General features: G+C 36.9%; 1 protein-coding gene across 1 annotated transcript in view; it reads left to right on the top strand.

The window, feature by feature from the left end:
* Positions 1-11700, top strand: part of LOC108778264 (uncharacterized) — a 254792-nt gene that overhangs the window by 164186 nt on the left and 78906 nt on the right. Inside the window, exon 6 of the mRNA XM_018545395.1 lies at positions 11462-11574. Coding sequence (XP_018400897.1) covers positions 11462-11574 — 113 coding nt within the window. The remainder of the gene's footprint in view (positions 1-11461; positions 11575-11700) is intronic.

The raw sequence follows: 11700 nt of genomic DNA, 5'->3' as shown, positions 1-11700 counted from the left end.
CGGGGGAGGGGGGGGGGGGGGGGGAGGAGGGACGGGGCAACGTATGCCAAAGAAAGAGGTTACGACGCATAAGTATCTCTCTTTCGATCGTGCGTACTCGCTTCGATGCTTACATTCGTCTAGAAATATATAGTTACGGCAAAGGGAACGTTTATCCACACGCAATGTGAGATTCTCCCAAGGAAACATGGATTTGCAAGTATGCTACATCGTATGCGAGCGCGAAGAAGCTTTCTGACAGGACCCCTTCGTTTTTAACCTTGCTGCTTCGTCTACGCAAACACACATCTCCCGCGTTTTCTCCTTCGTTTGCTTTATAGAACGCTTTTCGATCGCCTTTTATTTCTTTTTTCTTCCGCTTTCCTTTCTTTTTCTCTCATTTTTCAAGTTGCCGCAAGAGCTTTATCGATTTTACAAGGTTGAAAGTAACGGAAATGTCGAGCATAAATTCCTCGCGCAAATAATAACGCGTATAATAATTTTTGTCGTATTGTCACTATTTGTTAACAATATTGTTATTGAATATGAATAAGTATGTTTACGATTTGCTTGAAATTAAGTAAATTGATCTATTTATTATCGGTTACGGATTATTTGTTTAGTGATTTCAACTTGGATGGTGCTTTGACCGCAACAAGATATATTGCGAATCTCGCAGCAATGTGATTAAAAGTAGAGATCGATGTATCGCGTAGCAATATATCATGCCTCGAAGCATCCGCAGAGAACCGTACGGAATATAATCTTCATGCCCTCCGTATCAAAGGATCCTTCTCGACGTGAAATACGTTCTTTCCGCAAAAGTTATTGATTCACCTTCTATGGGATCGCATTTACGTATGGAAAACAGATTTCGGCGATAAGATGCACTCGACAATGCGAGTTTAGAAAAAGTCCAATCGTCCAAAGTGCCGAAGTTACACGTCATTTATATTATACAAAAACTTGTGTTCATCGACCGACCGACCGACTGACTTCGCATGTTCACACGCTTGTCTTTCGTTCTTGGTCTCGTCATCATTCTCGGCGTTTTACATGTCTTTTGCAACGTCAGATCGGTGAGTGCCTACGCTTTCTCGCATTCAAGCTATGCACATACATTTGCCACGAGGCAATACGATTCGACGAAGGATGAAGAAACATTTCGACAAAGCTGCCAGATCCCAATCTCTCGCTCTTTCTTTCTTTCTCACGCTCTCGTTGCCCCCATCGGCTTTAGAATGTCTCGCACGCTTCCTCGCTTCGTTTATTTCCTTTACATCCGGCGCGACTTTCGATCCGCGACTTTTACTTTGCCATGCCAAGCGGCTGTCGAAGTGTTTTGTAATCCCGGAAAAGACATGCCTCGTGAGAAAATTGATTTTACACCCGGGCGCACGTTCTGTCAAGTTCTAAAATGCATCCAGCATTTTTGAGGATGGCAGATAGCGATCCTTTTCATGCCTGTCGTATTTTCTCGAATTATAACATATTGATTATAACAATAACTAGTGATTCAGTAAGATGTTATTAAGCCGATAAAAAAATTGGTTATTTGAAAGAGTCTACAAATTAAAAAAAAGTCATTTTTTGGAAAATTGAAAATTTTGGAGTTACTATTGTTGTAAAAAATAGTTTCTTTTTAATTCTCCAAATATTATATTTTTTACATATGGATTTTCAAATAATTAATTCAAATTTGATTTTATCATACTAATATCAATGAAAATTTTTACATCTAAATACACACAAGTGTAATCTACTATCGCACTAATCATACCGATACATATTAATAATCAGAAATTATTTTTTTTTAATTAGATGACTGATATTATTTAGAATTAAATCTTTAAAGAGAATAAGCTTTCCAAAGAATTATAAAAATTAATAGAATAAAAGAAGATCTGTTTCTAAATTTTTCTTCACGCGAAGTAATGACTAACAATTATCTGCTTCGTTATTGCTATATTTATGAAATCGAATCTTTTTAATTGCACTAATATTGCCATGTAAAATGCATTAATTTATATTCAATGAAGAACGAGACCACAGGGCTTACATGCAATATTTATTATTATGCTGTTTGAACCGTTCAACCGTACTCTCAATTACCAGGAAATTCATGTGGTTGCGGTACTGTAGGGTATTCACGAATCGCATATGCATAGTTAAATAGAAAATTAAAAAAAATTGTCATTTTTGCTTGAGAAAACGAGTCAGAACATTACGAAGAAATATATACTTTAATAAAATACGTATTTTTATTCCTCTATCAGTTAACAAAATTATTTAAAAATTAATATTACAAAAATTTAATGATTAAAAATGTTTAAACTTATTTTCTGAAAAACTTTGTTTTTTTTTAGTTATGTCGTTGCCATTGAGTGTTATATAAATAAGTAAATATGTATACATATATATACATATTTCTTCTACCAATTTAGAAATATAAAATTATACATTTATAATTGTAGTCGTATATTTTATAACTTGCAATACTTTAAAGCGTAAAGTACAAAATTAAGCACCGACTGCATGTTTATTGTAATTATTGAATTGCATGTGAATTTTTTTTACAAAATTATTATTTATATTCGATTTTTATTATTTATATTAATTCAAAATTATTTATATTAATTCAAAATTAATATTTGAAGTATGGAACTATTAAACGTCTTTTACGGGTGTGTTATATGAAACTATTTAATTGTAGAGCGTACTTCTCAAAACTGTCACAATACGCCAGTGATCGAAATTTGTGATAAATGCCACGTTATATGACAATTCGTTGAAAATTTCGGAGTTGCTCACTTCAGTCGAATTAAGTGTTTTCACGTAAAAGCCATTTAAATCGCCATTATATGTGCGAAGTTCCGACGCGTTTGTATAGAACGCGTATATACCAAACAGAATGAAATTTAGTTGGCCAATTACCAAGATAATAAGCTTTGAAAATTAAGCATAATAACCGGCTGGTTTGGCTCGCGAAAGGATTATCAATGCAAATGAAATCAATAAGCGGATGAACGAAAGGTTGGCCGAATTGTGCACGGTTCACCGAGCTGTGCACCGCTGTTGCGAGAGAATTTAATCATGATACTTGTCCATGATACTTAATATTTGTGTTCACTAATTGCCATGCATCATATATATCCACAATTCATTTTCCCTACATTACGTTATTGTCTCTTATTCGGTGCGCGCTTCGTCACTTTTATCTCATTTTTATATATTATTACATTTTCACTTGATCATTACTTCGCACCGCTCGCTCGCAGCTATATTTCACGGACGAGAACTAAATTTAATGTTGTTAAAAGTGTTTTCTTATTGTCACGGACCGTTGTTGTTTCCTACATATGTGAGATTTAAACGAATTTCCTGTTTGCAATATCTTTTTCTCGGTAAGAACGAGACGATATAAGACTTTGAGAGTAGCGCAAATACGGTGCCCAGGGAAAAGTTTATTTTCGAAGGTTTCCAACACGATCGGAATTCGGATCAGATAGTGGGAAGAAGTTCGTTACAGTAACGAACCAGCAAACCTTTTACCGGACCCGCGCGCGCCCGACTCCTTAATTTCGTTCTCCAAGTAAAGAAGCGTCGGGTCTGTTATTGGCAAATCCACACACACACACACACACACACGTAAGCGCGCGTTTGCAATGAACAGGTACAAACTTCTTCAAACGAGCGACTATATGAGCGTGAAAAATATACTTTATAAGTGCCAAACTTCGCTATTAGCTAGCCCTTTTCGGGTGATTTCGTAAAACTTTCGAATATTGGTTTCGAAGAAATTGTTCATATACTTCGCAAAAGTTTTTGCGACAGTGTGACTAAACTTCTGAGGCATACACATATAACGCATAACTAGATACTATGTAAATTGAGAGGCATCTTTGCTTAACGCGATTTTTCTCAAATAAGATAAAAAGAACCATATTGTTTGCAATCCTATTCTTTATTGATCCTATGCTTTATTGAGAGAATCGAATGTTATACATCTTTTTATGGAAAGATCAATTTATGCTATACTTCCTGGGTGTACTACCTTACGTACGAGTATTATACGTTTATTTGCTACAAAACGACATAACTTGATAAATAAAATTTTCCAGAAAATAAGTTTGAATCGTTAAAATTTATTAATTTTAATGAATAAAATCAAAATTAATTAATTTTAAATTATCAAAATTTTATATTAATTTTATTATATAATTAATTTTAAAATGCAATTTTAGTGTAAGTAACTTATTGTGGAGGAATAAATATATGTTCTTTTATAAAATATGTTTTTTTCCTTTATTTTTTCTTTTTGTTTATATTATCTACAGGTAGGATTATCATCTAGCGCGTATTGTTGGAATTATTATAGAATTGAGTGTCTATCGAACTTTCGCGCAGATAAGACGTTGACTGTTTTAATAAAATATAACAAAGTATAATCGGAGAATATTTTTATTTATCAACATTATGTTTCCTATTTAGGAAAAAATAATGTTTCTATTCTTCTCTGCAAGCGACTAAAAAATTTTGTAGTTATGTTGCAGCAAATGAGCGTGTGCAAACGAAGATGTTTTTTTCTGCTCTTTTTCTCATTATTGCTATGCATTAGATGCGAACAATAGATTAATATATGCAGAAGATAAAAGTACATCTCTCTCATTTGTACCTATATACTTTATATATTTTTCATTCTCTTTTCCTTAGGAATAAAAAGTCTTCTATTTCTTTTCCTGTATGTATGTATGTGGTTAAGAGCTCAGTGGCTTCCTAACTTTTTGTTGCAAACAGAAGTGCATCTAGCTTCATTAAATATAAGAGAGTAAATGCGTGCATATTTCCGCAAACTTTACAAATATTTTCTAAAAACATAATATGTCGCAATAATCCAACCGAGAATTCAACGTGTAAATTTTGAGCAATGTGGATTTTACTTTATTCTCGTTCATGAACATTAATGTTTGATAGATCGCATAGAGAATTTGTAGAGTGTTCTTTGGCTTTCACAGGAATCAACGTTGAGCTGCAAAAATTTGCATTTTAATTTTTGTACCATCTCACATTGAGAAGTTGTTCTTATATACTTCACGGGATCTTCTGAAATGCAAGATCTTTGCAATAATAGAAGGAGATTTTCGGTAAATATACTGACGCTTAAATAAACTTAGTACGAAAACATGATAAAATTACAACGGAATTAAAAGTATGCGGTGATCGCTTAAATTGAATTTTAATAGCTTCCAACCTACTGCACTCAATGATGTAAAAATTATGTAATCTCACACTTTTAACTAAAAAGTAACTTGGGGTTTTTGTTGCGAGACACATTTCTTCAAAAATATCTGTCTTATAATGTAACGCGTAGTTTATTGTCCACAATTAAAATCCCTGTGGATAAAATTCCAGTGTATTCTGACGGAAATTTTCTTCGAGTCACAAACAAATTCTGTACTTATGAAAGCCCTGAAGGTTCGCTTACTTCATGAAACTTTACAAGTCCCATCTCACAGTTCTCGCTGGCATCTGCGTAGAAATTTACGCGTGGTTTCGCCATAACATGGCTATCGATTCGGCCCGTCTACGGGAATAACCTGCTTTAATGGCATACTGAATCGGTTTAACGTCTCGATAGATGCCGAAAAGGATTTCGCCCTCACGAGGAACGCCGTCGACGCTTTCGTCTAATGCTTTCCAAAATTTGCATCCTAATCTTTGTAAACCCCGCAGGGATTACCGCCGCCGTCTTCTTTCATCGTCTCAAGGATTTGCTTAACCTCGGCTTTCTTTGAGAGGCGTTCTACCGCGATCGATATAATATTTTACAGAATCTTCCTTAAAGTGCATGCCTTGTAACATAAAAAAAAATATTAAGAATATGCAGGGTATATAAATTACATTTATATCGAAATATGTCTAGATTTAGTTTATAAAATTATAATAATATGTTTATTAGTTTATAGTTAATTAGTTTATAAATATCAATCCTTCCGATTAAAGATATTGCTCAGAGAAAAGGAGCGTTAACATTAATCGCAGTAACAATGTTTATTATAATAAATTATTATATCTTTTAATAGTAGAAATTCCTTAAGAAGACCAAATGAATAAATTACTATGAAAATAAAGAAAATAATTAAGAATTAAATGTTTTATTAATATAAAGGACATAACAATTGTAAAATTAAAAAAATTTAGAATTATATTTTTTACACAATTTATTATTTACATATTTATAAAAACTATAATATTAATATAAAAAATAGAAACGTAGTAATGTGATCGCTCGGTATTTCTAGTGTTAATAGCATGGGAAAAATTAATAATTGATATACAGTAAATATACACATTATTAATGGCATTTAGTGGTAAAAAAATTATCATAAATGCTACATATTCTTCCGTGAGTGATAGACTAGCAATATCTAACGAGTTACATAAAATTATATAAGTTTGAAAGTCAGTTAATCAGAAAATTACCATAAATGTCAGTGATATTATTGGCACCTAGAAACGTCGCAAGTTTCGGAACGCATCGTGAAGGGGTAGCTACTAGATTGGCCGCTAATCAAATACAGGATAGACGAGGGTAGAAGATTTATTGTAAGTAAATACAATTAGGAGTTACGAGTGCCTTCGAGTAACCTTTGGCCCCAGCTGACGCTAACCCAACTACAGCGAACCTGACCTAACTAAATAATCGAATTAGAGGCGCCTTCTACCGCGATAGCATTCTCTCTCCCCCTCTGTGCTACGCGAAGTCCATTTCTCGTCTTCTCCTCATCCGCTTCTAACTTACATTCGACACGATCCCCGGACCGTATTCGCAGAATTGGTCCAGGGACAGTAAATTGACTGTGGCTTAGCGATGGACCCGATTTCTCAGGTATTGCAACGGTTGTTCGTGTCGACATGATCTTCCCAGACGAAGTTTGAATGGGAAATTAGAGGATGTCGATAAACGTAAGAGATCATTAAGAGCATCTGCGAGATAAATTACTGCTAACATAAATTTACTTATTGCTGAACATGTATAGACAAAACAATACATTTAAAATACATTTAAAAATATATTGAGTTTTATCATTTGTTTTATTACGCTTTAGGATAATTAAACCATCAAGATATTGAGACGAAATACTAATTTATTACATGTATTTAAAAAAATAGTGAATATAATTTGAATATAATTGATTTATTCTTAAAAAAATAATCGTCGAATTATTTACTAGGAACTTGTTATCGAAATTTTCTATTACTATAGTCTGCGTTACAATAGTGGCGCAAAGTATGATCGTTCTATATTTTATTTTACACTCAAAGTAATTTTGGTGTAAAATTATTTATTATTCAACAGAATAAATACAAAAGAAATTATTTTAGAATTTGTCTTATGTTTTATTATAATATTTAATAATTGAGCTTACGTATATATAATTTCGTACATATTGATTAAATTCTTAAAACTTTTAACTTGGATTGTTCGTGAAGGAATGAAAGAAACATCACTTTTCTATAATCCTTGACGAGGATAAGCTTCGCTTTGCCTGCGGACAAATTCGTATGCACAACGTTTCTCACAAAGTGCGAAGTTTCTTCGCGACGAAGTTGGGATATCGATACTCGGCGATTCGACGAAACACTACACTTTGCCTGCTTTCTAAACAGCTTTCGAGCACGACAAACGATCCCTTCGATTCCCGATCGACGTCTGATCAATCTCGACGAAACATCGCGCTCTCTTTGAAAACGCGACTCCTCGCGTTGAAAATATATACAACTTCTCTCTTCGTTCCAGAAAGTTTCTGAGCTTACAGCCGCTCGCAATAACGAAACTTTCGTTTGTCCGAATTCCTTGTGCGGAGTTTGCATTTTGTGCAATGACATATTGACACGGATTTCAAATATTGTCTTGTTCTAAGTTTGTAAAATAGTGCCTCTCGGCTATGTTCCTCATTATTTCCGAGATTATTTCAGAGATTAATTCGATATCAATAGAATTTTTTGTATAATCAAAATTAATTTTTCGTTTGCGATCATATTTTTGCTTCTTCTATTTGTAATTTTATCCAATCGAAGTTTTACTGTTCTAGACTTTTAAAAAACGTGAAAAAATTCAAGGTTACTTTTCAACATCTCTATTATAAATAAAATACCAAATCATTTTCTCGGTTATTTTAATAGGGGAAATTGGATTTTGTTCTCCTTTATTTCAGGAAAATTTGAAAGTGAAGTTTCGCATGCCAAAAAGAAATTCAGATTGCAGAAGGATTAAGCAAGGAATTTGTGCAATTATGTCACGTATATAAGAAAAAAAATGAAAGATTATTAATATTATAAATACAAAGATTATTTATTAATTATATTTATCTTTTATTTTATTGTACTATTTTGAGCTATTACAAAATATGTCAAAAAATTTGGGTTATTACGATAAATCAAGAAACGTTGAAAAAGAATCTGGTTGTATTAATTGGCATTCTTGCTGAAAATGAATCGCAAATCAGAATTTGTTTGTTAACTCTGTTAATCTGACCGAATCCTGACCGGGGCCGCCGAATCCGCGTCCGGAGGCTTCGGGCGCCTCGACACGGTAGGTGGGTCCGAGACCCGGAGACGCGGAGGCGGAGGAGGAGGAGGAGTCCTGGCAGTCGTCTCCACGATCGGACGCAACGGCCCTGGAGGATTCGGTTCCAAAGGGAACGCGGACCCGTCGAACTCGCCCGACCCGGCGAACTGAGCCCAGAGCCTCCTCTTCTGGGCCTGCCACCCCGCTCTACACCCCCTTCGGGTGCAGCCCATAACCTGTAGGATAAGTATTCGCCATTGCGGTTAAGTGGGAAAACAAGTGGGGATATAAATACGCTTGTATCCGTGATTAATATGCTTAAAGAGGAAGCGCGAGAACTTAAGAGGGAGTAAATATAGAAGAATGTAGATTAAATTACGTTCCTGGAATGGACGTCTGAATATCGCGGCTGAGTTTGGTTTCGCGACGGCCAGTGAGTAGCAACGAGAAAAAGAAAAAAAAGGGGGCGAGGAAAAGGCTGCCACGTAGGGAGGCGCACAGTTCCCTTGATTTCAAATCGTTGAGGGGGATACTACTCACCGGAGGAGAGGTACCGCGGCGAACGTCTCCTCTCGTTTTCCGAAACGACCACACGAATATCACGCGAAATAACTGCGACGCTATTTGTTGCGCGAAATTCCGGCAAAAGGAATGCGCGAATACAACGGGCGAATTCCCGATCGCGACGGCCAGTGAGGAGCGGCCGCAAAAAAAAAAAGGGGGGGCGAGGAAAAGGCTGCCACGTAGGGAGACGCACAGTTCCCTTGATTCCAAATCGTTGAGGGGAATACTACTCACTGGGGGTGAGATATCGCGACGAACGTTACTTATGATACGCGACGTGTGCACGAATATTACGCGAAGTAATCGAGACACTATTTGTTGCGCGAATTCCGGCGAAAATGAATGCGCGAATACAACGGGCGAATTCCCGATCGCGACGGCCAGTGAGTAGCAGCGAAAAAAAAAGGGGGGCGAGGAAAAGGCTGCCACGTGAGGGAGGCGCACAGTTCCCTTGATTCCAAATCGTTGAGGGGAATACTACTCACTGGGGGACGGATTCGCACTCACTCGATCACGCACCCACATTCGCATATATACACAAAAAAAAAAATAAAATAAAATAAAATGAAAGGAGCAGTTAATAAAGACGATGGTTCACCATTGTTCACTTGACCATGATTATAAATTTATTAATGTAACTCGCGAATAATCCAAAAAAAAGAATAAAGAATAACTACAGAAAGAGACCGACAATCCGCGAATTAATTATCCGGATAAGAAAAACTAACTTAATAATAAGAAATTAAATAATTGTTTGCTTCGAGTTGAATATCTAATTGAATTGTACTACGCACGATACGAGCGCAAAAATCGCGGAAATAAAAATTTGTCGAACACGACGGAACGCGCATTATTTGAGTAATTAGCTAATTATTACACTTACGCTCGTGTTGTTACAACTCTCGGCTCTTAGTAGCGTACTTTCGGAGTATCTCGCGATTGAGTTACGCTGCTCAAATATCAATTTATCGTATACGACTTTAAAGACTCGCTAGATTCGCTCGTGATAACTTTTCGTATTACTGTCGAAAAATAGAACAATAATGAATCGGAGAGCTATGTTTCGCTCGATTATATAGGGCCAGCTTGGTGGCCGCGGCGTGTGGAAATGCCGAATTTCCTGGAAAAAAGGGCAATAAATCACTTTCGTGAATAATTAATATCTCATTACCTGATGGGTGTACAGCTTCGATACTTTGTAAGATCCTAGTTCGAATTTACACAAAACATCGTATCGAAGCGGATTTTTGCTAGCGAGCGCGGAGGCGCCGTGATAAGGCCGCATACCGAACTTTGGTTTTTCCACATAGGTTTTCGCCCTACCTGTCAACGCGGATCAACGAGTATCGCGCGATGTGCAGTAAATTTGTATTCTCGTTACGCCAGCCTATTAATTAATGATTTCGGTAAAAGAGCTGAATTAACTTGAGATAGTTCATCGCAGTTTTGCGCGAGATGCGCTAGCCAGTATCCTGTATCGCCATGCTCTCGGCTGTATCGTGGCGTTCATAAAAACGCGAATTTTACTAATTAATTAATCGGCGTGAAGCGCCCGGGAGGTGGTGCCCTCGCGATAGCGCGGCGCTAATCAGAGTTAATCAGGTGCGCAGGCGAAACGTACGGCGCGATAACAGTGAGTGTGAGCGAGACGGGAGATTCAGGGGCGAAAATTGAGCTGAAAAATGAGCGCCGGATGTAACAAACTCTATTATAATTATAATTGAGGTAACCAGAATTTTGATTGATGTGATAAGAATCTTCTGATTTTCCAAAATGTTTCTCAGAAATTTTCTCAATGTGTCATTTGCAGATTGCGGATAACGCAAACAGATAAACGATCGTTGATTTATCATGGCTGGCAAATGGCAACGTCACCGCACATTCATCGCGAATTATTCGTTTTATATCCGCCGAATTTCTTGAAGCCCGCTTGAAAGGCCCTTTTTATTGGCGGGCTATCGGTGAAACCGCGCCACGTCCGATAAGGGCGGCCCGTCAATAAAAGCGCATCGGTGATTTACGAGCCGTATGCAGAATGATGACAAAAACAACACCGCAATAAATTGCGCGAGTACATCGGCCTCTGCAGGTTATTTGCTGTATATCACTTTGAAAGAATCCGTAAATTTGCCTGCCGCACGCCAAGATCCTGTCGTAAATACCGTGATCGTAGCATAGGTCGGCGCATAGCGAGGCGGACGGCAGGCTCGCGCGACGTAGGTAGACTCGTAGTAATTTATCACGCTAACGTTTTCTTTTATTGTCGCAAGCGCAACGCATAAAAGCCGGCGCTGGTTACGAGCGCATACGAAGTGGACGCTAACATGTGAAATGCGTGTGTTTCAGGATAAACGAGAACACAACACGGTCCCAGTTCCTGGCCTACTTCAGCTTCTCGTCCAAAGCGAGCACGTCCGTCGGCTGGCCGGTGAGGGGCGGACATCCGGTTAACAATACGGGTAAGATGTTTAGCTCGCTTTTGTGATGAAAAATGAAATTATGTTACGTTCTAACGCTCAGCTTCCGGACGTACATTTTCCATTTGAATTTCGCAAACCGCATTACTCTACGCTGACAACTTAGCA

This window comes from Cyphomyrmex costatus, unplaced genomic scaffold (genome assembly GCF_001594065.2).
Source record: "Cyphomyrmex costatus isolate MS0001 unplaced genomic scaffold, Ccosl1.0 scaffold5, whole genome shotgun sequence".
Classification (NCBI taxonomy): domain Eukaryota; kingdom Metazoa; phylum Arthropoda; class Insecta; order Hymenoptera; family Formicidae; genus Cyphomyrmex; species Cyphomyrmex costatus.
The sequence above is the reverse complement of the archived record's forward strand: the minus strand, read 5'-3'. Positions and strand labels throughout refer to the sequence as shown.